Source organism: Patella vulgata, chromosome 3 (assembly GCF_932274485.2).
Source record: "Patella vulgata chromosome 3, xgPatVulg1.2, whole genome shotgun sequence".
NCBI classification, from domain to species: Eukaryota; Metazoa; Mollusca; class Gastropoda; family Patellidae; genus Patella; species Patella vulgata.
In genome coordinates this window covers 77,106,865-77,134,112 of record NC_065881.2, presented here as the reverse complement: position 1 = coordinate 77,134,112, position 27,248 = coordinate 77,106,865, and the positions used below count along the sequence as shown (strand labels likewise).

The 27,248-nt window shown below is 35.5% G+C and overlaps 2 protein-coding genes and 1 long non-coding RNA gene across 7 annotated transcripts in view; 1 reads left to right on the top strand and 2 right to left on the bottom strand.

Annotated features, from left to right (window-relative positions):
* LOC126816603 (engulfment and cell motility protein 1) overlaps window positions 1-15,053 on the bottom strand; it is a 39,970-nt gene extending 24,917 nt beyond the window's left edge. The window contains exons 1-13 of one of the 3 annotated variants that reach the window (XM_056099486.1): window positions 14,682-15,053; window positions 14,472-14,512; window positions 12,831-12,906; window positions 10,691-10,741; window positions 8,369-8,544; window positions 7,553-7,652; window positions 7,127-7,215; window positions 6,428-6,493; window positions 5,639-5,717; window positions 4,786-4,836; window positions 4,145-4,267; window positions 1,528-1,650; window positions 726-830 (exon numbers count right to left, since the gene is read on the bottom strand). In XM_056099486.1, coding sequence (XP_055955461.1) covers window positions 726-830; window positions 1,528-1,650; window positions 4,145-4,267; window positions 4,786-4,836; window positions 5,639-5,717; window positions 6,428-6,493; window positions 7,127-7,215; window positions 7,553-7,652; window positions 8,369-8,544; window positions 10,691-10,741; window positions 12,831-12,906; window positions 14,472-14,512; window positions 14,682-14,822 — 1,221 coding nt within the window. In that variant the 5' untranslated portion in view covers window positions 14,823-15,053. Of the gene's footprint in view, window positions 1-725; window positions 831-1,527; window positions 1,651-4,144; window positions 4,271-4,785; window positions 4,837-5,638; window positions 5,718-6,427; window positions 6,494-7,126; window positions 7,216-7,552; window positions 7,653-8,368; window positions 8,545-10,690; window positions 10,742-12,830; window positions 12,907-14,471; window positions 14,513-14,681 lie in introns of all 3 variants that reach the window. The other 2 variants (XM_050543283.2, XM_050543284.2) reach the window with 2 other exon arrangements.
* Window positions 15,054-15,055: 2 nt separating this feature from the next.
* Window positions 15,056-19,161, top strand: LOC126816606 (uncharacterized). Of its 3 annotated transcripts, none has more exons than XR_007678456.1 (3): window positions 15,056-15,087; window positions 16,601-16,738; window positions 17,717-19,161. It is a non-coding gene; the product is annotated as an uncharacterized LOC126816606 (long non-coding RNA). The 3 variants fall into 3 exon arrangements; XR_007678455.1 differs by lacking the exon at window positions 15,056-15,087 and adding an exon at window positions 15,094-15,235; XR_007678457.2 differs by lacking the exon at window positions 15,056-15,087 and adding an exon at window positions 15,670-15,762.
* Window positions 19,033-26,754, bottom strand: LOC126816605 (arrestin domain-containing protein 17). Its single transcript, XM_050543285.2, has 8 exons — window positions 26,583-26,754; window positions 25,651-25,876; window positions 24,526-24,651; window positions 22,800-23,005; window positions 22,308-22,493; window positions 21,623-21,835; window positions 20,240-20,360; window positions 19,033-19,819 (listed from the first exon to the last, which is right to left on the bottom strand). The coding sequence occupies exons 2-8, from the start codon at window positions 25,763-25,765 to the stop codon at window positions 19,680-19,682; spliced, it is 1,107 nt and encodes a 368-aa protein (XP_050399242.1). The 5' UTR covers window positions 25,766-25,876; window positions 26,583-26,754; the 3' UTR covers window positions 19,033-19,679.
* Window positions 26,755-27,248: the final 494 nt, after the last annotated feature.

Here is a 27,248-nt window from a genome sequence, read left to right as displayed (position 1 = left end):
AAGTGGGAGGGCCGCGGATTACAGGAGTAGTTATACACAAATTTATTCACCTCATTGATTTTTTTGGATATCATGGATAGTCTTAGTAACTGCGGCTAAAGGTAGGCACCTTTTTTTATTCGCGGCTCAAACAATTTGCAAATTAAAAGTAAGATTTCATGCTCGGCATACACAGACACTCATAAACATTGAAATAAGTAAGAAATTATGAGTATATGAACTTTTGATGTGATTTTGTTCAATAATTTCACGTTTCCCAATTATCCGAATAGTATTCGGATAGCAAACAAAAGTATTCGGATCACAGATCTCGGTCCGATTTTCAACACTAGTTAATAAATGTCTAATTAATAGTTTATATAAAATTAAAGCCCAAAGAAAGACTTACATAATGCGATTTTTAATTGTGAATATCTTGTTTGTCTGACGTTGGCGACTACACTAGAGGCTGCCCAGAGGCTGACATTTGGGCTATAAGGGCAGATCGTGTCAAGGATTGACAGTTTTCTAAGTTAAAGTACTTCCGGTACAGGCGTGTTGATCATTTTCTTTTTTTAAATGTGTATTCTTCTCTTAATAGGAGTATTGATACAATAATATCTTATGAAACATGTTAGATGTCCAGAATAACCCGTAGTGCAGATATTTGATACAATACTTAAAATATTTTATAAATCCCTTTATTCACAAAAATCTACTACAAATCCACTGTTAAGATCCCTTACCTTGACATAACTTTCTCCATGTGTTCTAGCAAAATATAGCATATTGTGTAGAGCTAGTGAGCCAGGTGGGGTTGTGGCAAAATCTCTCGCTGGATGCGATACATTCTGAAATATTCAATCATCCATAAGCATTTTTAACTAAAACTTTCTACAAAGATTTCATTAGGGACAATAATATTTAGGGGAGAGAGAGAGAAATGGGGTTTAACGTCCACTCTACACAAACTAGGTCAATTCGGGACTAACATATGGTTTAATTTTATTTCAATAATTCGCTTGCGCGTAGGGGTCTTTAGAGTGGGAGGAAACCGGAGGACCTGGTGATAATATTTAGGACATTTATTTATTTATTTATTTGTCAATGTAAATATTTAAGATAAACTTTTGAAATTTGTACATAATAAAAATATATTAGTAATTGTATTGAAATGTATAATTTACGTGGATATGAATTTATATAGGCTTTGGTTTGTTTTTAAATCCATTATATCAGTATTGTATATACTCATGTTGTATTCAAAATAAAATATTGTTTAAAAATACATTATGGGAGATTAGATAAAGAGCTGGTAGTTCTCACTATAATAGTTAAAAAGTAGATAATTTGCTGAAAATTTAGCGATTAAAGATAAAGATAAAGGAGTGGTTACTTAATTATTAGGTTTAGGGCCTAGGGGTCAATGAATTAAACAGCTAGTTGTTAATTATATATTATACAGCAGTATCAAACCAACTAAGTTAGTTACGCTAATGTACACCGTGTAATACATGAGTCAATATTATTCCAATCTTATATACTTACATAAAAACCAAGTTTTCTGTAATCTTGAGCAGGACTTTGAGATTTGCGAACAGTATTTATATTGGGATCGCCTTCCACGTCGAAGGCTATCCTGCGTAATTCTTCAATATCTTGTAAAACTTTCTGGAAAATAACAAACTGGATATTTATATTGAGTAATGAACATGACTATGACAAGTGACAACCTGATTATTTTGAGTAATAACCTGATTATGCAAGCAATAATCGGATCATGTTGAGTAATGAGCTGATTATTTTGTCCACTGACCTGATCATTGAACACTGACCTGATCATGTGGAGTAAAGACCTGATTATGTTGAGTAATGACACATATGTTGAGTAACAGCCTAATTATAGTGAGTAATTACCTGATCATGTTGAGCAAAGGCATGGTTATGTTAAGTAATTACCTGATCATGTCGAGTGATAACACAGTCACGTCAAGTAAAAGCCTAATTATAGTGAGTAATAGCATGGTTATGTTGAGTAATTATCTGATCACATTAAGTAATGACATGGTTTATGTTGGGTAATTATCTGATCATGTTAAGTGATGACATGGTTATGTTGGGTAATTATCTGATTACATTAAGTAATGACTTGGTTTATGTTAGGTAATTATCTGATCATGTTAAGCAATGGCATGGTTATGTTGAGTAATTAGCTGATCATGTTGTGTAATAACACAGTTATGTCAAGTATTTAGCTGATCATGTCGTGTAATAACCATGGATTCCATGTCGGACATATATGCTGGTCGGGACTGAGGGCTCTGGAAAATGACTGAAACTGGATCAGACCCGTAGGTCATTTTGCAGTCTGGAAAAATAGCATATTTTGAGCTAAATCATAAAATCACAGGATACAAAGAAACTCTGTGCATGTCGTGATGTAAACTGTCAGGTATAATAAAATTAACAGTGTTTAGTAGTCCACGAATGGAAACCACTGCCAATTAATTATCCTTGTGTATATTGTTCTAATCACCATCAACGGAGGATTAACATCAAACAGATTAAAAGCTTAACATTTAATCTCTTTCATTAGCTAAGTTTTGTTTTTTAATTAGTACTGTGTGATAATTCTTAAAACAGAGTTGTTGTTACAGCATATTTGCCGACTTTCATCGCTCGTGCAGCCATATTTACTATATCAACATCAAACAAATTAAAAACTTTACTTTGATGTCTTCACTTGATATCTAGAGTTAATCATGGGAATGATATATATACAGTATCAGAAATGTTAGCATGCTTTACATCATTTCAAAATGTTGAAATTCCAAACCCCTCAGAATAACAAAAGAAAGCGAGATCATAATATTGACGTCAATGAATCCGACCTCCCTTCTTTAACATCGGCCCACGAGGAAGACATTTCCGCTCCGAAAAACAAAGTCTGTCTTAAAATCTCGTAACAAACATTCCCGTGGTTAAGATATATTCCTACACAAAGATGTATTGTCGGGTGTGTTTTTAATCCTTTTATGTAACAACTGATTGACATTACTTTGCTTGACACAATGAACTTTTACACTCCCCGCCACTTTGATACATGTGCAATTATCTTTAAACGTTATCAAGTGAAAATACTAGAATGATATTGTTTGAGCTCTCCAAATATTAATACGAGTTAATATATTTATAAGTTTAAAAAGTATGTTAATTGTTGTACATTTTTATGACTTTGAATTATTTAAATGCGTTAATCATTCGGAACTACTTTTCGCCGTGTATGGAGAAATAGTCAACAGTCTAACTTGTCACGTACGCACTGGTTAATTGAAAGATCGTTGTCAGAAACATATTGCCAAGAATAGTTTTGTGACTGGTTCCCAGAATTTTAGAAAGTCGGCTCTGGTAGAGCACACTGCCTCCAGTGACCATAAAACGTCACTTGAACACGAAGATCGACTATTTAAAGATGTTATACCACAACAGTTCCATTAGAGTTCCGACGAGAATATATGGGTGAATGAATGTTTCTTGTTATTGCTATATTTCATTTATGTATAAATAAATAAATGATAATTGATTACATGTGTTCCTTTATTGCGGGGGTGGGTGGGTATAAATGCCGACGTGAGATTAAATTTCTCTGTGACTGTCCTTGACCCAATTAAACCCGATCAGCATTACAATATCATGTTGTTTTGTGGCTTCTTATTATGTGCTAAAAATAGCACCACTTTCTCGGCATGAAAAATGACCGGCTCGGAAAATTTTGAAGTGGAAGCCATAGTAATAACACATTTTATGTCAAGTAATTAGCTGATTATGTTAAGTAATAACATGGTTATGTTGAGTAATTAGCTGATCATGTTGTGTAATAACACAGTTATGTCAAGTAATTAGCTGATCATGTTAAGCAATGACATGGTTATGTTGAGTAATTAGCTGATCATGTGTAATAACACAGTTATGTCAAGTAATTAGCTGATCATGTTAAGTAATGGCATGGTTATGTTGAGTAATTAGCTGATCATGTTGTGTAATAACACAGTTGTGTCAAGTAATTAGCTGATTATGTTAATTAACAGCCTAATTATAGTCAGTAAGAGCATGATTGTTGAGTAATGACCTGATCATGTTAATCAATAACCTGTTGAATAATTACCTGATTATGTGGATCAACAGCAGTAAAATATTTATCTTCATGTAAGTTGAGCATCATAGCTTGTAAAAGATAAAGTTGATGAGCCATTTCTTGTCCCATCTGATTACCAGTACTACCAACAACCTGCTATAAATAGATTTATAACCTATTTTACAATCATTCAGATTTTTCCCCAACAGCTAGGATTAACAAGCCAACAGTGAGGCTGATGGCCCCTGCTGCAATCCCAAAATAAATACATTGCACATTTTTCTTTTTATAAGAATCACGCACAATCACACTGCTTATCCTTAAAGAGTCTAAATAAAAAGGTAAGGAAGGTACAATTAAAAAATCAGAGAGACAAGAGAAATGTGGTTTAAGGTATTATATTGGTATTTCATCATTTAAACCCCCCAAATTGAGTCAGGAGATGCCACAACTTGTCATGGACAATCAAAGTCATGACCCATGACTTAATGGTAATGCATATCAATGATTTAGCAATTTGTTGATATTTTAAAAGGCCATATAAAAAATATTTTGGTTCTCAGATACGACGGTGTCACTCCCACCCACACCAGAATATTTGAAAGGATTGTTTGAGAACCAGACTAATTTTTTGTGTACGGCCTACTGATATCATATTTCAATATACTCACACTAAGTATTGTATTCCTTACAGTTCTTGATTGAAGATTTTCAGCTATTTTCTAGAGAAAGAGAGAGAAAAAGAAATTAAGTTAATATACATACATTAGAGAATTAGTTACACACCATTAAGAATAATGTTAGGCTTAAAAAATAAACGATAAAGTTTCCCTTTTTTAATTTCAGTAATAATTCTAGGCTTAAAAAATATACAAAAAAAATTCCTTTTTCAATTTTAGTAATAATTTTAGGCTTAAAAAATATACGTAAAAAAGTTTCCCTTTTCAATTTTAGTAATCATAAAGTGTATTTCCGAAACGTGAATTTACCAAAGTAAATCCTTTCATCCTGTCTCATTAAAGCAGATAGAATGACCACTGTCAGTCCAAAAAATTCTGAATTGACGAAATTGAGTCTTGTCACATTTCTACCAGATATCTTGAGGTAATCAACCATTTCAGCAATGATGATTGGCCGAGATAATCAGTTTGTGCAAGGCTTCTCGTTCGAAATTCTTGTGGTTACTCGAATGACATGTTTCAAGGGATTGAGAGAAATCAAGCCTGGAATGTCCAATCTTGTATCCCATAGTGTCTAAAAACAATCTTTTACACAGTTTCCCAGTTTAAACAGTTTTAACATACAGATTGGTGCCTGTGACAGTCTGTCAGTCAATATATTAGGCCCCCTATGGATGCTAAAATTGTTTTTATTAGATCCCTATGAAGCATCCAAGATCATATTTCACTGTTCTATATTATCTACCGTATTTCTCATAAGTATTATGTTTTAGAACTAGAAAACTAATAGATTATTATTTTTCCTTAAAATTATTGTTAATCCTTTTTTGGTTTTTCTACCTACCTTCTTTTTCTCTGGATCTGCTTTCATAAATAAAGCATTTATAAGTGCAAGTGCGCTTTTCTGAATATCCAAATCGTGCCTGTAATTATAAAAACAATTTCAATATATCGATAATCATTTGAGAGATTTTGAATCCCTTGAAATCTACAATACTATAAAAGTTGAATCTCTAAATGGAATATCATGCCAAAAATGATTCAATTCTGTTCAGTTTTTACAAATATATAATGAATCGAATATTTTATAGCATTGCGAGAGAGAGAGAGAGAGAGAGAGATGGGGTTTAACATCCACTCTACACAAATCAGGTCATTTCGGGACGAACATATGGTTCAAATTTATTTCAATCAATCACATGCTCGTAGGGGTCTGTATAATAGCAGTGGAGAGATACGTGCTCGTAGGGGTCTGTATAATAGCAGTGGAGAGATACCAGACGACCCGGAGAAAACCCAAGAGGTTGGACAGATGTCCTTATTCCTTGTCACAGAAAAGTGAGGAATCAAAACCACACCACTAGACTCAATAACAAATCAATGACAGACCAGTCACAAAAATCAATGTTCTGTCACATAAAGCAAACAAAATGCTGTGCTTTGATTTGGATAATTCTCTACTGGATCATACTGCTAAAAGACTAGTTACAAAAATCAAATTTTTTTTCTCTAGATTGATATCAGCAAATTATTATTAGTAGTATGTTCTGACCATTCTGGCACAGATTCTGTCTATGGATCTACTGTTAGTCTAAGATTACGCCAATAATAAAATCATGAATTGGTAACTTACTTTTCTAAATATGGTGTAATAATGGTAGGTGTGACAACTTGTTCTACAACAGGTAATTTATCAGTACTGAAATAAACAAAAATATTTTGTTTCAATATGTTCATCTAATAACACAATTATTATTTCGAGAAGGTGAAATGAAATGAAATGAAATGGGGTTTAACGTCCTACTGTTCTGCTCCTATACTGGGCTAATGAAGACGGGCATACGTCATACAGTGTGCTATGAGGGAAATTTTGCCCGGGCAGCGGCACTATCGCCTACTCTTATCGAGAAGGTCAAAATCAATTATCAAATGGGTTAGATAGTAAGTGGATGAGAGAGATAGAGAGAGAGATAGAGAAAGAAATAGAGAAAGAGAGAGAGAGAGAGAGAGAGAGGGGGAGGTTAACAACCACTTGACAAAAACTAGGTCATTTCAGGACTAACATATGGTTCATCTTTATTTCTATAAATCGCTTGCGCGTAGGGGTCTTTCGCAGTGGGAGGAAACCATAAGGACTTGTCAGTCACGTACACGCAGGAATCTAAGCCACACCATTTAGACTCAATGACAAACATTATGGTTTCACGCGCATGCATTATAAAACCACTAGACCACCCAACCCGCGAATGGATTACACAATGACCACCATGTCTGCACTAAGCGATAATATGGGGGCCACCGAACCTCCCCAGTTTGAATATATTAGTCATACCTGTTTAATACAACTAACTCAAGTATTACTAATGCTGATTGTAAACAGGAATTATCCTGGCTTGATTTATAATTTACACATTCAGCTACCTACAAAATATAATAAATCAAAATGATTAAAATCGCTGATATTTAACTTAGAAAAAAAATATTAAAATAAAAATAGTAGATATCTCCCGGGCAAGATTCAATTAGATAAAACCGATGTACTTCAAAAGATTTTATCCAACACCCAAAATCCTTAAAATGACATGAGTGTGAAAGGGCTTTATTTAACATCTGCTTCGACCAAGGTGATATTGCAGACAATCAGGGGCTTTAATAAATATCGCTACCAGTACTTTTTTTTTTATTTCCATACAGTTAAAAAAAAACCATGTAGTTAACATTGATAAAATATTCAGAATAGAAATAACAAGTTCCATACCTTTTTAATAAATTCAGCATCTAATACATCCCAAGATATTATACTATGATCCATCAAAGCAACAAATGACTTTAATGTGTAGGAGAGTGGTTCCCCTTTACTGAAAATACAAACAATTTACTCAGTATTGTGATTGATGATATCAATATTGCCATTCATGATTTCATTCTTGCGTCACAATAGCAATACATAAGTACAATCTTAATTTATAAACAAATTAGAACTAAATGGCTAACATGACAATCAAGTCTGGAAATAAGGCACCGGTCACAGACAATGCCAGACACCAAAGATTGGTCTTTTATCCCTGCTTTTGTTCATATTAATAATACATTTCTGCCACAAAGTACAAAAATTATTAACATTGTCAGATACAGCTAAAATTATTATTTCCCGGCCTGATGACAACAAAAATGAAATGAAATGGGTGTTCTGCTTCGACTGGGCTAATGAATTGAAGACGGGCATACACCATATATATACAGTGTGCTATGAGGGAAATTTTGCCCGGGCAGCAGCACTATGGCCTACTCTTATGTCAAATTCAAACTGCCAAGGGATCTTTTACGTGCATGCCAATGTACACGTGACCTCAGTTTTCCGTCCCATTAGAACCCTTGTCGGAAAATCACGATGAACTTTCTCGAAAAATGCAGGGATTGAACACATGACCTCTAGGCTAGCGAGTCTGTGTCTTACTCACTTAGAGAAAAAACTGCAAGTGACTCTGGCTTATCTGAATAAGATTAGTTTTTCTTTCACTGTGGATTTAATATTGAAAGAAAGAAGTTACTAACTATGAAACTAACAACTTACTATTTTCCTGATTTAACTATGTTTATTAATAAATTTGATCCTTTTATAGCTATAAATTCTGTAGCAAACGTTGCATCAGCAGAAAGTTTAGAGAGTTCTGTTAACCCTCGTATTCTCTCTTCAGCTGAGCCTGTCTGTTGATCTATTAACTTATATAAATTTTCAGCTGTTTTGGCCTGAAATGAGAATTTGTTGAATAATAAGAGCAGACAAGTTTTGAACTTTGTAGTCAGACGACATTTACTCTTTCGAAAATATCTGAAACCAAGTCTCTCATGTTTGGTAGTCCTGACTGAATGACCATAAAATTGACCAGTAAGAGAACTTACCTGACAGACAGTGTTACACGCCATAAAATTAGATATTGAAAGGGTTTAACCTTTTAAGGGGAGGCACTACTCTCCAATATACATTTCAAAATAACTCACTTTTAATAGTTGATAGCACTATATGAAGTGAGTTATATTTAAAATGCATATAGTTGAGTAGTGCCTCCCCTTAACAATTAATTTTTTCTGTTTTTATGAGTAACAACATAACATAACCGTGCTGGTTTATAGTAGTTCTATTAAAATCTAGAATATTTCAGATAATACTTTCAATTTTAAAAATGAAAGTCATCAAATTGAATTCTGTATACATGTAAACTCTAAGGACAATAATTATTCTATTTCTTCAAATATTATGCTCTTAATTATAATTGTGTTTTTTAAGAAAGGAGTTCCATAAAACAAAGCTCGGTCAAAATTGTGACCGTAAAGGGTCGGTCAGATATTAAAAGAGTCTAGAATGGTTCTTCAAATCTTTAATACTGGAAACTTATAATAACAATTATCTACATACACTTACAGGACCGTGGATAACCAACTAGTACCTAATGTTACTAAGTTGGATAGACCCAAATTATTGAAGTATCAAGTACAATCACATATTTATATGGAATCACTTCTAACCACTTGTCGTGATCAAGTGTTGACATAAATAAGCATTGATGTAATAATGTACAATATAAGAAATAAAACAATGGTAAATAAAACAATTAATAGATTAATCATATGATTGGCATGTTCACCAGACAGGCCATATTGTCAGTTACTTTCTATCTATAATAGTTTTATAAACAATAAGGGATTATAATAAATTAACATGTCATTTGAATTACGTAACTTTTCACCCTTAGCTATAGTCTCCTTTCAATAGCAAACACACACAATGTTTTGAAGAAATAGAATAATTATTGTCCTTAGAGTTTACATGTATACAGAATTCAATTTGATGACTTTCATTTTTAAAATTAAAGTTCTATCTGAAATATTCTAGATTTAAATAGAACTACTATAACCAGCACGGTTATAATAATTATACATATACAAAATGGGATAGTGTTAAAATGTTTTATATTCAAAATTTCGACCTGAGCATTTTGTGTTTGACAAAACATAGCCACCATCTTTGAGAATTTGACATTATGTTTTTGTGTTTATGTAATTATACTTCTTCTCTTATGTTTCTGGGGGATCATTTGGCTAAGTGGGTAAGACGCTAGCTCGCTAGGCTGGAGGTCGGGTGTTCGATCCCTGCATTGGCCGAGAAAGTTCATCCAGATTTTCCGGCGTGGTTCTCCCTTGTCAGTGATGCAGGATGGAGGGGCTGACAAGGAAAGCTGTCTAGTCGTTCGGATGGGACGGAAAACTGAGGTCCCGTGTACACATTGGCGTGCATGTAAAAGATCCCTTGGCAGTTGGAATTCGATATAAGAGTAGGCCGTAGTGCCGCTGCCCGAGCAAAATTTCCCTCATAGCACACTGTATGGCGTATGCCCGTCTTCATTAGCCCAGGTTAGGAGCAGAACAGTAGGACGTTAAACTCCATTTCATTTCACTTATGTTTCTGATACCTTCATTAAATTTATTCTCTTTCAAATAAGGTCGGTAGAAGATTTCTATTTGATGGAATTTTCTAGATTTAAATTTTGAATGTTAGTTAAAAGTTAAAGATACATTATGTAAGATTTAGATAAAGAGCTGGCCATTCTTACTATAATACATGTAGTTCGAATATAAATAATGCACAATGAATTTATTTAAAATTTCACTCAAATTGCTCCATTACGAGCAAAGATATTAGCTTTTGAGGGTTTGACCAGATGCGTGCATTAATTGCAACCACCGCAATGGTTGTTCAAAGCTTAGCCTCGCTTCACCATTTTTAAATTTAATCAAAATATGGATGAACCATTCTAAATATGATGGCATCAACTATAAGAAACGAAACAGGATCTGTGTTTAAATCAGATTGTGTTTGTAATGAAGTCATAGTTACCGGGGATTCCTTGAGCTGTAATACATTTCCATTTTGTATTTCAGAACGACTCTGAAAAATTAAAAACAAAATCTTTTAAAAGTAATGATGATACAAACACAGGTGTGGAAATAATTGTTTTAGTTGAACCTGACAACTTGTATCTTGCATGGCAACCACTTGTTTGTATTCTGTTAATTATAACATTGTATATTATATATTATGGAAGGATATCGCTGCCAATATTAAATGCTCTGCTAAAATGTCTTTTCCATTGATTATTATGTAAAAAGTACAATGTACAAAGCCCTAAAACCGGTAATGATGAAGTGAAAATACCTCTAAGGCCAAAGTTAAATGTAAAACGTCAAATGACAAATGTTTGATTGGAAAAAGGCTGTTTTTTGGTGTGTCTACATTTTACATTTCCCTCAGTACATTTTACATTTGCGTTCTGTTGCATCTCATTTGACCTTCACGCTTTCTACATAGCATCTTACGCAGAGCATTAACTATATATGATATGCAAATTTAGGATATCATGTGACTTATTAACATATACGGAAACGAGGCCGAGATCAACCTGGCACACTATAAGCCAGCACACGATAAGGGGGAATCAACCTGGTACACTGTAAGAAATTTACTTATCTTGAAAAAACGATCAAATTTGGATGGTACCAAACTATATTATCATGATTCTGGAGAGGGTGAGGGTATGCAATGTCAAAATACGGGTCATAATGCGATATTCACGATATCATGTTACATATCAGTAAAAAGCACGTTCATGTATACTCTTTCCTCTCTTTAAGTAGCTTACATGTATATTCATTATTTGTTGGGCACAATGATTACATATTTTTTAAAAAATAGATTAAAGTTAATTAGCCTGCACTAAAATTTTTAATGAGGGTGTGGGGGTGGTGGCGAGGGTTTAAAATGTCAAAATACGGGTCTTAATACGAAATTCCAGTTATTGTGTTATACATCATTGGAAAGTATGTCTCCATTGTTCTTTGAATCGATCAGTTATTTTCTGGCACATTCATATTTACATACTTTAGAGAAAGAAAAATTTTCCTTGTTTTGGCGAAAGAAATGGGTCGCTCTCCGACAGTAACCTAATTGCTAAATATAGACTATACTGTCAATTTATGTTATTTGTCAAAGGCTCGGATTAGCCATACCAATCACATGATTTTATTGCAGACACGATTATCTAGTAAATTTCTTATAGTTTACCATGTTGATTGCCTCAGTATCTTGTGGTGTGTGAGATAGCTTTATTTAACGCCCGCTTCCACTGACAATGTAAATATCTTATAGTGTGCTGGCTTATAGTGTGCCACGTTGATCTCAGCCACGTTTCCGTATATGTTTAAGCTGCAATTTCATATTTTTAAGTTATATTTTTAAAACTTATTAAAATAAAGCCTTAAAATAGATGGTTCCTATAAACAGTTCTACCTTGTTAAAGAATAATCCTATTAATCCTATAATTCACTATTGCCAGTTGAGAAATTCGCAAAAATATCATTTTCAACTTTAAATTCAAACGTTTGAAGATAGCTATTCCATGGGGGGGAATAGAAAAACAAGGGAGGTAATTGTGTTATTATTTCAGGGGTTAAAGGACTTTTAAGAGGGAGAAAAATACCTATGATCGTATAATAGTGAGTTGACAACCTATTGAGCAAACAATATAGAAATAATTATGTTTTCACTTTCTTAGAAAATATGAAATTATCTGTTTAAGTCAGGTGATATCCTATATGAGAGAGAGAGAGAAATAGAGAGAGAGAGAAATAGGGTTTAACGCCCACTTGACACAAACTAGGTCATTTCGGGACTAACATATGGTTCAATTTTATTTCAATAATTCGCTTGCGTGTAGGGGTCTTTAGCGGTGGGAGGAAACCGGAGAACCCAGAGAAAACTCACGAGGTTGGACAGGCGACCCTACTCCTTGTCAAGTACAACTGGGGAATCGAAACCACACCAGCTGACCCAATGACAGACCTTATGAAACAGTGCCCATTTGTCCCATCTAAGGGGCAGACTGTCAAGTCTAGTCCCAACAGCCGTAGTATGTTATCACACTTGTGGCAAGAAACATAAATATTAAAAATCTGAACTACAGATCATTCTGTGTACATACCCTTTCTGTAATATATTTCTGTCTGTTTGGTTCACTAAACTGAAGTGCATATGTGTCTGGATCTCCAAGATTCCAACTAAAAAAAATGGACAAAAAAAAAATTATGAACTTTCTACTTCTTATCAAATACAGTAGCCTGGGCAAGCCTGAACTGATTTTCGGCCGGACATTTCAGATTTTCAGCCTGACAAATACTTTATAAAGTATATTAAACCAAAAAACTGTTGAAATTTACTATGTTTATATATATTATTATACATACATTTATTAATAAAATAAATTGATGACTCACATACAACCTGGAGTTTTAAGTTTTTATATGTATATGGAATACAACTTTATAGTTCATATAATAATGTCATTAATCTCTTTGGTTGGGCTGGGGACTAAATCCTAAAAACTCTGATTAAGATTCAAATTTAACTAAAGAATAGACATCTTGAGTTGTCGTAAATGGTTCAGAATCTGCCAAGTCATTTTTGATCCACTTTTCTAGTTCTACGGCTCGTTTTTGTAATTTTCCAACTGGTGACGGCGACGCCCCCCGTTTAGAAGTGTCTTTATGAGAGACATAAGATTAAGACACAGTACCAGTCTTTGAATTTTCTGGAACGGTCCCACTAGCCGGGATATCCGTGTCCGAGGGTTGGGAAAAGTAAGAAGTTATTTTATTCGACATGTTTTCACGGCTCTTCTATTTACATTCACATTGGAAGTGTCCAACAAAGTGAGATATTTTCGTATAAAAAATCTGTCCCTAATTACATCCATAGTCAACTTGGACATTTTCTTGTAAACTAATTTTAAAATATTATTACTTTTATAACTAATAATTTATATAATTACATGTCATGTTAGGTGTGATTTAGAGCTAATCATATACGAAAGTAACGCAAAGCTAGCTACGAGACTCGAATAACCAGTGTAAAAGAGCCGATTCTCAATATTATTCATTATTTTTTCTTCACGTGGCCGAGAGAGATACATGTATAAATAGTAATATTTTTACTATGACTCGGGTCGTTGATATAACCAGCGTAAAAGAGTCGATTCTAAAAATTATTGAAGATTTTATCTGCACGCGGCCGAGATATAAATAGTAACATTTTCACTATGACTCGGGTCATTGATATTTTTGGTTCTGGACTTTCGAGTCTAATAATAAATAGCGATCGACTCAAATATTTTTGACATAATGTTTTATTACAAAAACACGGTCGGACAATTATGTCCGGACGAAAGGCAATTTGGCCTGTCAAAAGGGGTCAATTCGCCCGGACATTGTCCGTGTCCGGACGCTTATTTCAGCGCTTGAGCCTGGGCTCATGTAAACCTGTTCTTTTATTCAAATGTCCAAATTTATGGTATCAAAAATGCAGACAGCTACACTGATTAAGCAAATAGCCCTACATGAACTATGAAGATACAATTTACAGTAGTTGATGGTGAGCTGTGCTCTTTATCGGTAAGAAACCAAGCAGTAATTCACATTATGCAGTTACTGTAGATGTGGACAAAATTTACATGTATTTGTTACAATTCATGAATTATGAATACAAGAGACTTTGACTTTATAATATTAATACATAGGCCTACATGAACATAAAAACGGCAAAATATTTCAATTGAAGAGTCACTTACGCATGACAAACATCTTGGATTATAGCAGCCAGTGGTCGATTCTGAAATAAATGAAAGACAATTCAAAGTGGAAATTAAAATAGACTGATGACTGACTCATGATATAGGTCTACTGCATACTACTAGCCTACTACAGCCATTTTTAGGGCTGGTCCTGTTTAATTTGTATGTTTAATGTGAAAATTAAGTACATCATTAAATTAGGCCTACCTGATCTAATTCTAAAAGTTGAGCTTGTACTCCTTTCATAGTTATAGCAACCTTTTTAATGTTTTCACTGCGAGATGTTCTGGCAGTAGTTGGCAGAACGCGATCTCTTCCTGGTTGAGCCATGTTACTTCGACTTGTCATGAAAACTTTAACTTTTCTGGAGCTAAGAGCCCTACAAAGTTCACATTTGAAAACTTAGAGGGCTACATTTCGCACCTCCATATGTCTTATTGTTTAAATATCAGCTAACCAGACGTATTTAATCAAGATATCCAGTCAATTAGACTGACATTTCACCTCCTTTCTCTCATTCTTCTCGTTTCCGCATTAGATTAGTACAGGTTGTCACCTCTAGGTGGCGTAGGCATACATATCAACTTCCGTTATATCGGCTCACATGTAAAATGTAAGTTAGAACATTTTAGATGACATTTCTTTTTTTATTAATGGTATCGTAATATGACTTTTAAACTGTGTCAACTGTTCAGTCATTGACCTAACGATGTCAGAGTAGAGTTACTGAGGACAGAGTCAACACGAACTCACATTCTTCGGTAGTTAATTTAGTAACGGATTCATCGGCTATGATTGATAGAGACTAAGAGAGCAGAGCCGATAATCATAACGTTACTAGCCTAAAAGTAATTGAAGTAATTCGGCAGTTTGACCTTGCCAACTGGTAGGGTGACCCACCATAAATAAATATCTCCATATATCTCCATATATCTCGACAATTACGCCACAATATTTATATATATGCCAAGCCTCAAATCAGTTTCACACAATTATAGTCACTACTAAATAAACGATCATGTTTTGCTTAATAAGCTATGATTAGTATGATGACCATTAATCATCTATAAATAATAGACTGAAAACTGGTTCCAAGTGTCGTCCATAACATCCAGACACTTTTAAGTAAAAGATAGGTTACGTGCCCTTGTTTTGAAATTAGTCTCGCTTAACCAGCCTATCGACCATTCTACGTCTGATTGACAGGTCGAGATAATCAAGACTACTTTTTTACGAAACATAACAGAAAGCTAGAACAAGAAATTGGATTTAGAAAAAAGCACGTTAGGTAGCTCAACAATCGTTTTAAGAACCTTGTAAAAGTAAAATGAAACTACTGGTAGTATCATGTTCCTGTCTAACCCGAGTGATTCAGAGATATTATTTGTACTAAACCAAAAGATGCCGCTCTTAACGGGACAGTTAATGATAAAGCGATTTAAAAAATGAAACGCATGTAATTTCTAAATCTGCTGTAATAACCAAGAAGCTTAATTTCACTGCTATTCAAAATCGTCAACAATAATTTTTTTACGGCTGTAATAGTTGATAGATTTGTAGAGAATATCACGTGCCATGGCTATTTATAGTATCATACTGTCAGAAAGTTGGTCTCGGCACGGCGAATGTGCACGCTTCAGTGGTAGTCTCGAACTATCAGCGGTGGACTGTATTTCTGTAGAGTACATGGGTCACCCTACAACTGGCAAATTGCTTCCAATGAAATTTTATGAATGATGATATTTTCGGCTCTTATTAAGTGCGTAAGGCGCTGGTTCCCCAATAATAATTATGTATAATATAATAATAATGTATATTTATATTTACTGTTCTTTATGCAATGCAGCATTTTGATTTAAAATCGTAACAATTTTCAAATTTTTGTTTTTAAAATGTCCCATGAAATGCAATACACGAGTTATGTCCCTTGGCTAAAATTTCCACACTTGCATGGAAATCGCATTTTGAGTGGGAATTTCGACACAATAATGTTACTTTTTTATATGACCGTAGGCCGTAGCGCCACTGCCCGGGCAAAATTTTCCATATAGCACCCCTGTATGGAATATGCCTGTCTTCATTCGCTCAGTCAGAAGTTAACCCCCATTTCATTTTATATTTTTCAGGATTTATAAGATGGCATTGTCGATATAACAAGATTAAATATGTTAGCTGCAATGAAAATAAGTAGGGCAGTGCCTTATCACAGATTTCTTTCAAGAATTGAACATTCTACACTAGCTAAATATCCTGTTTTAATGAAGGTAGAAACAGAAAATTATATTATGAAAAGATTGATGGTACTGCATGTTACTGTAAGTTGGGATAAATAACTACACGACTGTAGTTTGGGCTGCCATAATTGTTGCCTTCCATCAAGTTGCATTGGCTTCTGAAATCTAAGTCCAAACCAAAACCATCATTCGAATTAGCTAATACTATAATTACTGATGACATATGTCATACACAACACATGGTATGCTTACCCTTTTTATACGCCCACATTGAAATGTGGTTGTGTATTGTAGTTATCCCTGTCCGTCCGGCGTCCACAATTGGAGGCAGAAGTTAATATCCAATTGAATTTAAATTTATACACAGTGTTTAAGGTCATGAGACGAAGTCCGATAATTACTGTCAGAGTTATGGCCCTTGATCACTTTGAAATGTCTTGCAGATGCTCTAGAGGCTAAAGTTAATATCCGATTGACTTTAAATTTATACACAGTGTTTTATGTCATGAGACGAAGATGCCTATTGACTTTCAACGATATTACTGCCAGAGTTATGGCCCTTGATCTCTTTGAAAAATCTTGTGGACGCCCTAAAGGCTAAAGCTAATATACATGTAAATTTATACAGTGTTTAGGGTCATGAGACGAACAATCAAAATAAATTCTAATGATTCCTGATAATTACTTAATGGGTTGTTACTCATAATAAGATTTTTATGTGTTGTAAATGTTTTCATTACTGACAAATAAAAAAATATGCAATAGCAATTTTTTTTATCGGGATCTCTACTTGGGAAAAGGTAGATTCTTACATATACCTCCCAAAACTTTAACTGACTGGTGTGTTATAGTCACAGCATGTGTGAAAATGTTCATGTCTAGATTGACAGATCGAATCACAGGAATGGTTGCAAGGAAAGAAAAATGATAGTTTTTTATTACAGTTTACAGTCATGATATTAACCGTTCGTCTAGTAAACCTGATCATATCTTTTTTACATTTTGTAGATTTACGAGTCCGGGATATTGAAGACATCAAAGCACGTGCTACCGCTTCGAAGATTTGCAACGAAAGTTCCCAAGAAATTTATACCAAAGTATTCAGTAGATAAAGTGGACAGAAGTTACGTACTAATAATGGAAAGTGTCTTAAAGAGAAACCCACACTTCGGTCAATATTTTCTTATTCTTGGAACATTACCAATAATTATAGCTGATGTGTATTTTATTGTGACTAACTTTGAGAGTTTCGATACATTGCTGCAAAATGAAATATTACAACATATATTGGGGTCTATATTCTGTGTGTGTATGTTAGTACTAGTAAATATGATAGTCAGACGTACTATATTAAGGATTTACTATAAACCTGACAGTGATCAATTCATAGCGATTCTACCAACAACTAAAAAAATAGAATTTACTTCCAAAGACTGCACAAAAGGTTTGATGAGGATGAAGATAGGAAATGTTGAAATCAAAAATAAACCTTATTTTGTTTCTCCTCGTGATTTCAAGCTGCCATATTATTTTAATATTATCAAGGCCTATGAACAACCATCAAAATCAGCGAAAAAAAAGCGTGGGTAATGGCGGACCATAGCCACTTGTCAGGGGTAGTGCCAAGGAATGTGTTGCCAGCCAGTCGTTTGGATGGGATGGAAAACAGGGATCTACCAGTGTTCACCATGGATAGCACATGGCTAATGGTGGAAACCCTGTTCCCACTTGTCAAGCCTAGCACCGACAGTGCTGACAAGGAATGTGTTGCCAAGTTGTTCGGATGGGATAAAAAACGAAGGTCTACCAATGTTCACCCTGGATAGCACATTAAATAACCACTGACAGTTAGAATTCAATGAAGAATAGGTGGAAATGCCACAGTCTAGGTAAATTCTCCTTCCATTACAAAAAAAAACAAACTATGTTAGTCTCAAAATGACCAAAGTATTTGTGGAAAATGTCGAGACGAGACTCCATTCCTAACCTATCCTTATGGTGGACACAGGAAATTCAGTAGTAACACAATATGTAACTTTCCTGGAGTCTGATTTATCAAAAAGTGGTATTGATGGATGAATGAACATAAAATTAAGCATGTTATAAAATAAGGGATAAACAAAGTATAAATTTATAATGGATGATAATAAATAGAGCAATATATCAGGGAAAGGAAAGGATAAGAATCAAATTGAAGGTCTGTTCAACACTGTAGTTATGTGATCAATTTCCGTAGTTTAATGACAAGTTTGAGAGTGCAGTGGTTTTTGCTTTGCTTTGGGCCATTCAATGAAGTGACAAACAATACAATTTACCTTAAAAAATAATACTAACACAACATTTATTTATCAAATAAGTACATGTATATACTTATAAAACAATTATGTCATAAATAGATTACTAAAATTGTTAGTAAAAGTAAGCATTATTTATTAAAATCACTTGTAAAATCAGGCCTTGTTTTAATAATATAAAACAATGTACATATAGCAGATGTTATTTATGTTTTAAAACATCTGAATTAAAGTATATTTAATTATGTCTAGAATAACCCTGTGGTTTCCAGCCAGCATCGTCCAAATAGTTAATGCGTGCGCATTGTATGATAAGGTCTGTCATGGAGTCAAGTGGCATGGCTTCGATTCCCCACTTGTATGTGGTATTGCCACGGTGGCAAGGAGTAGGGTCGATTATCTAGGTTCTCCGGTTTCCCCTCACTGCAAGCAAATTATTGAAATTAAATTGAACCATATGTTAGTCCCGAAATGACCTAGTTTGTGTCGAGTGGACATTATCCCTTGGTAGCACCACATTGTAATAATGAGTCCCGATCTTGTAACAGCTCCACAAGAAGAGAATACAAGTGGTAATAATGAGTCCTGATCTTTTATAAGGTCCACTGGAAGAGAAGAAGAGAACGAGAGTGATGATTAGGGTAATAATGAATCCCGATCTTGTCTCAGCATTGCCTTCATACCCAGTTACCACCAGGTAAAGTAGCAACTGTACTTTCACCGCCATAGTATGGATAACTTGGTCTCCATGTTGATTGTTTGGCTTTCATACCTTTACGAAAGGCTTTAGTGACACATTCTTCATAGCTAGGAGGAGCTGAAAAACACATGAAGATATGGCTTTATTAATGAAGGGAGAAGAAGCTCTGATTACCAAAGAGAGAATGTGCTTGAAAATTTTGTATTCATAAATAAAACCTAACATCTATGCACTTTGCTGCTAGCCAGTGCAAAATATTCCAGGTTGTTGTTCGAAGAGCTTAACGTCTGCTTGCACGTGGGATATGTAGACAAGTTGTTTTATTTAAGTCTATTCAGCGCATATGCAGGTCTCTTTCCTATGGGAGGAAACCAGAGTACCTGCAGTTAACCCACCAGGGATCGATACCACAGCTGCCAGCCAGAGATGACTGGTCAGCTATAGGTTGAAGCGTGACACCCTAGACCACTAGGCCATTTCAACTCCCCAAAATACTTGAGAATCTGTCTTGTCTATCTGTAATCTACATATACTGACCTGTATCTGGTCTTAATGTATGTTGTGATGTTGATGAGCAGGCATCATCTCTAACTGGTATTGTTCCAATCAAAATCTGTCTTTCTATATTCATCTCTTCAATCTGAATACTTATTTTTAACTGAAGTAAGAGATAATTTCAAATAACACACTTTTATGGAATAACAATTACTATGGTTTATTTCACTGCAACATTTCAACAAGATTTCACCAGTCGTTATCAAGTATATGCTTAATAACCACATGTGAAATCTTGTTGAAACGTTGTAGTGAAATAAACCATAGTAATTGTTATTCCATAAAAGTGGAGGATCACGGTGGCAAAGTGGGTTAGACGCTGGCTTGCTAGCCTGGAGGTCAGGTGTTCGATGCCTGCATTGGCCGAGAAAGTTCATCCAGATTTTCCGGCGTAGTTTCCCCTTGTCAGTGATGCAGGATGGAGGGCCTGACAAGGACAGTTGTGTTGTCGTTCAGATGTGACGAAAAACCGATGTACACATTGAAGTGCACGTAAAAGATCCCTTGACAGTTGGAATTCGATATAAGAGTAGGCTGTAGTGCCGCTGTCTGGGCAAAATTTCCCTTGTAGCATACTGTATGGCGTATGCCCGCCTTCATAAGCCCAGTTCAGAGCAGGACGTTAAACCCCATTTCATTTCATTGCAATAAAAGTGTTTTTTGATTATGTTCCAATTACTAAATGCCATTCAAAGAATATAAGAAATAGTTTATTAGGAAATATGAAGCATGAACAGTCGAGAGTTTAAATACATAACCATCGATTGAAAAATATATTCATACTGATGAGAAGAATATATTTGTTGCTAAAAACATGATATCTTGCAAGCTATGTATAGGAAATCTTATTCAATTCCCATTACGGGTTCTATTAACATTATACTGCCAAGCCTGCCGTCTGTCCTGCACTACTGACTATGAGAAATCAAGATGGAACTTCCTCAGATAACTTGATATCTTGCAAGCTATGTATAGGAAATCTTATTCAATTCCCATTACGGGTTCTATTAACATTATACTGCCAAGCCTGCCGTCTGTCCTGCACTACTGACTATGAGAAATCAAGATGGAACTTCCTCAGATAACTTCCTCAGATAACTTCCTGTTTAGTGAGTGAGTGCCATATTCACCAATTTGCTTGCGCAAAGGGGTCTTTAGCTGTGGGAAGAAACAGGAGGACCCAGAGAAAACCCACAAGGTTGAACAGGTGAACCAACTTCTTGTGACGTACAACCGGGGAATCGAAACCATGCCAGTTGACTCAATGACAGACCTTACTATACAACACGCACACGCTAACCATTCGACCATCCAACTGCCCCTTCCCATTGATCAAGCGTCTTGTATACTTTTATTTCTACTAACCACAATATTATAACTGATATCTATAATATCACATCCTGGTAGTTTAGACGGAGGTAGTGAAGGCAGACGGGCAGATGCCTCTAAATGTTTTTTCTGTCTTGAAGGTATTATGATTTGTTTATTGTACAGTTCGATATTATTTGTTTTAGTTTGTGTCAGAGTGTTTTCTGCGACCGTTACTCTTCCATTCAAAAAACATTTGTATTTAATTATCTGAAAGAAAAAAAGTTTGACATGGATGAAATCATTCTTTAGTTTTGGCAAACACTAAGGGTATACAGACAACTCATCCGAAAGACAACTTATCCAAAGACAATTCATCCCAATATAAGACAACTCATCCCAAGTTAGAAGACAGCTCATACCAACTTTAAAACATGGGTCGTGATATAAAACAACTCATCCCAACAAATATAAGAGCTTGTTGTTGTTGTTTTTTAAAGATTTAACGTCCAATACATTAATATGATATTATGGACAAGTTGATTTAATTAAATTATTTACACTTAATGGGTTGAAATTGGTAAAAACACAAAATAGAAATGTTCGTGTTTATCAAAAGTCACCTTAAAATTGGTAAAAACACAAAATCCCAGTTTTATTTTCTCCTTTCCATTATTCATGGATAATAAGTTCTAACTAATACAGTTTGGAAGCAGAAACGAGGTTGCAACAAAACACCTACCTGTCGAAGAGTAAGAGTTACCCATTCACTTCTAAGAGAAGTTCTATTATCAACATCCAATTGAAATTTAATCTGTTCACCAGGTACAAAACCTGTTTTCTCGAGTTGGAAATTAACTTTATATAAACCTGGTGAAGTACAACATATTCCTGGAATAATATCTGTCTGTTTGGCTACAATAGGTACCTGTAATTAAGAAAAATAATTGACCATAGTGAATTATTCATCAAATTTAAACTATCAGTTTTTTTTTATGTACAGAGCAACCCCTTCAACCGACTTTCCAGACCCTCCACTCTGTACTTCTGACATGTTGGACCCATGTTGGAAAATCCCAGGGAACTTTTCCGCAAATCGAACCTCCCTCCCTCCCCCCTCTCTCTCTCTCTCTCTCTTTCTCTCTCTCTCCAGATTTACGTCCATTACCAATTTGTTCTTTCTGAAACAGCTCTCGGGTCATTGCCATGAAACACAATTAAAACATGTTACTACCTTTGCGTTAGGTATACTGTTCAAGTCAACATTGTGAATAACTGTAAAATTTCTTCCCTCTGTCGCATCTGAATCTTCAGGTGTTGAAACTGTGACCTGACAATAGTATCGAATACAGCCATCTGAACCTTCAAACGAAGATGGTATAGAACTGGGTAGTAATGCTGAGAATGGAAGTCGAACTTCACCTTTGCTTAGTATTTGACCTGACGAAAAAGAGGTCTGTATTTAAATATTTATCTTCATACACAAACATTTATCATTTATAATTTTCATCCATAATTATACAAACAAGTACAAACATGCTATCGACCAGGAACCGAATATGACATTATCGCAGCCACCTTGGAATATTGCCGCCATATAAAATAAATAGAAGTCCGTCAATCGATGTGAAATTGTCCAAGGAACAAGTATGCAGAGGCCAGAGTTTCACGTAAATCGTACTTAAATTGGCAGAACCTTGGGGATTTTTATGAAGAGCGATAGAGAGAGAGAGAGAGAGAGAGAGAGAAATGGGGTTTAACATCCACTCGACACAAACTAGGTCATTTCAGGACTAACATATGGTTTAATTTTATTTCAATAATTCGCTTGCGCGTATGGGTCTTTAGCAGTGGGAGGAAACCAGAGGACCCGGAGAAAACCCACGAGGTTGGACAGACGACCCTACTCCTTGTCACGTACAACCTGGGATTCGAAACCACGCCAGTTGACTCAATGACAGACCATATGATACACCACGCATGTGCTAACCATTTGGCCATCCAACCCCCCTTTATGAAGAGCATCGTCCCCAAGGAGAAGAAGAAGAAGAAGAACAAGATGAGTAATATTAGGGGTCTAGTTCCTGATCTAAAAATCCGTGTCTAAAGTAATGATGTGGCCTCACTCGTGAGAATAATGCCCCTAAAACACTGTTGTGCCAACCATTCTTCTAAATCCGATAGGCTATATATATATATATATAGTAATCGGTTACAAGCTGGTCAGATAATGATGACTTTTGATTCCTCAATCCATTGTTTTCATATTCCTGTTGGACGCGAATTCTACAAAAGTTTGACTATTAGTTCCATAAGACAATTCGTCCCCTACGACAGTTTGTCCCTGAACAACAATAATGGTAGTTCCATTATCAAAAACTGAATTAATCTTTACTTTTTATCCCAAATCTCAGTTTTGATGCTAGTTTTACATCATTTTAGATTTAATATTAAATCTAGGCCTCAACGTAACGGTTCCTTAAGTTTTTTCTGGCTAATGTAGTAATCAGCTATGATCAGTGACACCTTTTGTGAGTTAGAGAATCTATTTATCCCTTCACTATATCCCTTGAATTATAATCAATATGCATTATTATGTATGATAAAACAATGTAGACCAGACATCAGTTAGTTTCAACTTCTTTAATTTCTTTAGAATTAGCTGTTGATCATAATAAGGGGATGAATAGACCTAGGGGACGAATTGTCCAGGGACGAATTGCCCCCGGGGACAAATAGACCTATGGGACGAATAGTCCTAAGGGACGAATAGTCCTAGGGGACTAATTATCTGGGGACAAATTGTCTGGGGACGAATTATCCGGGGATGAATAGTCCTAGGGGATGAGTTGTCAGGGGATAAGTTGTCCCGTACCCATATTTCCAGACTACAAATTTATACACAGGTGCCCATAATTCCGAATGAATGGAATCAAAGTTGAACTTCACAAATTTCATACCTGGTTGTATTAACTCAAGATTTATACTCAGATAATTTACTTCTGCTAAATATGTCTCTTGACGGTTATTTATTTTTTTTGTGAATTGTAGAAAATTTCCACGTCCTCCTATATGCAAGCAAATACCTGTGAGAAAAAAAAAACCAAAACAAATGTCAACATACACCATAACCAAATGGATCAGGAACAGAGCATGACGTCATTGGATGTGCATTAGTCCAAAGAACAAGCATGCCAAGTTTCATGTTGATCGTACTTGAATTAGTGGCGCCTTAGGCATTTTTCAAAGAGTGTCGCCCACAAGAACAAGAACAAGATGAGTAGCACTTGAAGATCAGTTCCTGATCCAGAAACACTTGTATACACTGAAACCTCCTTATGGCATTCAGTATGTTCTATTATAAATTATACAAAAGATGTAGGTTAATTCACTGAACCAGCATACTCAACACAAACTAGGTCATTTTTGGACTGAGAGAGAGAGATAGGGGTTTAACCTCCACTCGACACAAACTAGGTCATTTCAGGACTAACATATGGTTTAATTTTATATCAATAATTCGCTTGCGCGTAGGGGTCTTTAGCAGTGGGAGGAAACCAGAGGACCCAGAGTAAACCCACGAGGTTGGACTGGCGACCCTACTCCTTGTCACGTACAACCGGGGATTCAAAACCACATCAGTTGACTCAATGACAGACCTTATGATACAGGTAACAGCGGACACATGCTAACCATTCGGCCATCCTCTCCCTCCCCCCCCCTTGCACATACTAAAGAAATGAATTGCAATGAAATGGGGTTTATTAACGTCCTACTGTTCTGCCCCAACTGGGCTAATGAAGACGGGTATACACCATATAGTGTGCTATGATGGAAATTTTGCCCAGACAACGGCAATACCGCCTACTCTTATATCAAATTCCAACTGTCAAGGCTATATATTGTCCCTTGCCAGGCCCTCTGTCCCATACCACTGACAAAGGGAAGCACACCGGAAAATGACGATGAACTTTCTAGGCCAACAGCAGGATCGAACATGAGACCTCCACGACCCACGTTAAGAGAGCCAACACCACACCACGATCAAACATGAGCTACCATACTAAAGAAAGTAAGCTACTTACGATTGATGGGAGTGGTCTTTTTTAATACCAGAAGAATATACCCTTCTATATTCTGTCCCGCATAAAATACTTGATCACGATTAACATAATGTATCTCTAGCTTTTTAATCTTCATTTGGTTTAAAGAAGGTTAGTGATTCTGCTACTAGAACTGATTAGCATAAGGATTCATCAGTAAATTAGTCCGCCTACCATTATATAGAATCACACCTTTATAGACAAACATCTGAAATACATATTAAACATTGAGCAGCAAGCGAGCTTGTTGGAAGGGGTGAGAGAGAGAGAGAGAAATGGGGTTTAACGTCCACATGACACAAACTAGGTCATTTCGGGACTAACACATGGTTCAATTTTATTTCAATAATTTGCTTGCGCATAGGGATCTTTAGCAGTGGGAGGAAACCGGAGGACCCTGAAACCCACGAGGTTGGACAGGCGACCCTACTCCTTGTGTTGAAAGGGGTACAGATTTCGAAACAAGATATTGACTGGGTAGTTGCAAATTGTTGGACGTGATACAGGCATCTGGGGACATATATAGGGGCTGCTTACAAAGCCCTGTTGTGGGTTCAGGAGGCATCGTCCTCCTGGCATTCAAAATGTTTGGCTTAGACAACAACCTGTCAATCAATTTTAATGCATGCTAGAAAATCAAATATATTCGATATGGGTAGTCTAGTCACATTAATGGCGCAATCTACATTAACAGATTGTATTTCTTCAAAGCAACAAAAATATGTTTGTGGTTGTTCAAATCTGAATGTTAGAACTTTAATTTAAGATGACTAAAACTATCAAGCTGCCAAAATTTTGAAGTGAGAGCCTTGGCCTGTGGTGACTATATATAGTTCTAGAATTTAGATCACATATATCTGTGTTCAGAATGCAAGAATGAATGCAGTTAAAAATTTCAAGTAGACAAATTATACCTTTCATCTTGTATATCTGTTGGATATTCCTTATGTTTGTTGAGCTTTATAGCATAGTTTCAAGCCATGTCATATCAGACCTGGATAATTAATTACAGGACTACCAGGAATGCCAAAAACTTTTTCTAAAAACATTCTAAGATGACCTTCACCTTTAATTCAATTCACTCGGCACACAGAGTCATTTTGGTCCTCTTATGTTGAAATCCTATTCCCACCCATTTTATCAAAGTTGTAGTCAACCCATTAGTTTCACAGCCCCCAGACTTAAAAGCAGTGTTTACCAAAGAATGCTAAATGACTGCCCAAAGTTCATGAAGTGCCCAAAAATATGAGTTTATTATAGAACTCAAATTTTCACCTATTCTCTATTGAATTATAACTGCCACATCATAGAAGATATCTAAATCAAAATATTTCAATACCCCTCGATCTTGCTGATCGAATCCATTACATTACTGTAGTGTTTGGTCCCCATACTATGGGGTGAAAGGTCCATGTTCTTGCTGGAGGGGAACAGTGGTGAATCCTAGGGCCCACTCTCCCTCATTTAACAGTTGTGAATCCAGTTACAATTCTGTTTTCATGAAATGGGGGTCAACATCCTACTGTTCTGCCTCGACTGGGCTAATGAAGACGAGCATACGCCATACAGTGTGCTATGAG

What these genes read in the sequence shown, in the direction of transcription:
- LOC126816605 (XM_050543285.2), bottom strand. Translation starts at nt 25,765, where the DNA reads ATGAAGATTAAAAAGCTAGAGATACATTATGTTAATCGTGATCAAGTA. An exon ending in AAAGACCACTCCCATCAATC is followed by an intron (nt 24,652 to 25,650) that starts GTAAGTAGCTTA and finishes TTTTTCTCACAG; the next exon opens with GTATTTGCTTGCATATAGGA. An exon ending in ATATCAGTTATAATATTGTG is followed by an intron (nt 20,361 to 21,622) that starts GTTAGTAGAAAT and finishes CTCTTACTTCAG; the next exon opens with TTAAAAATAAGTATTCAGAT.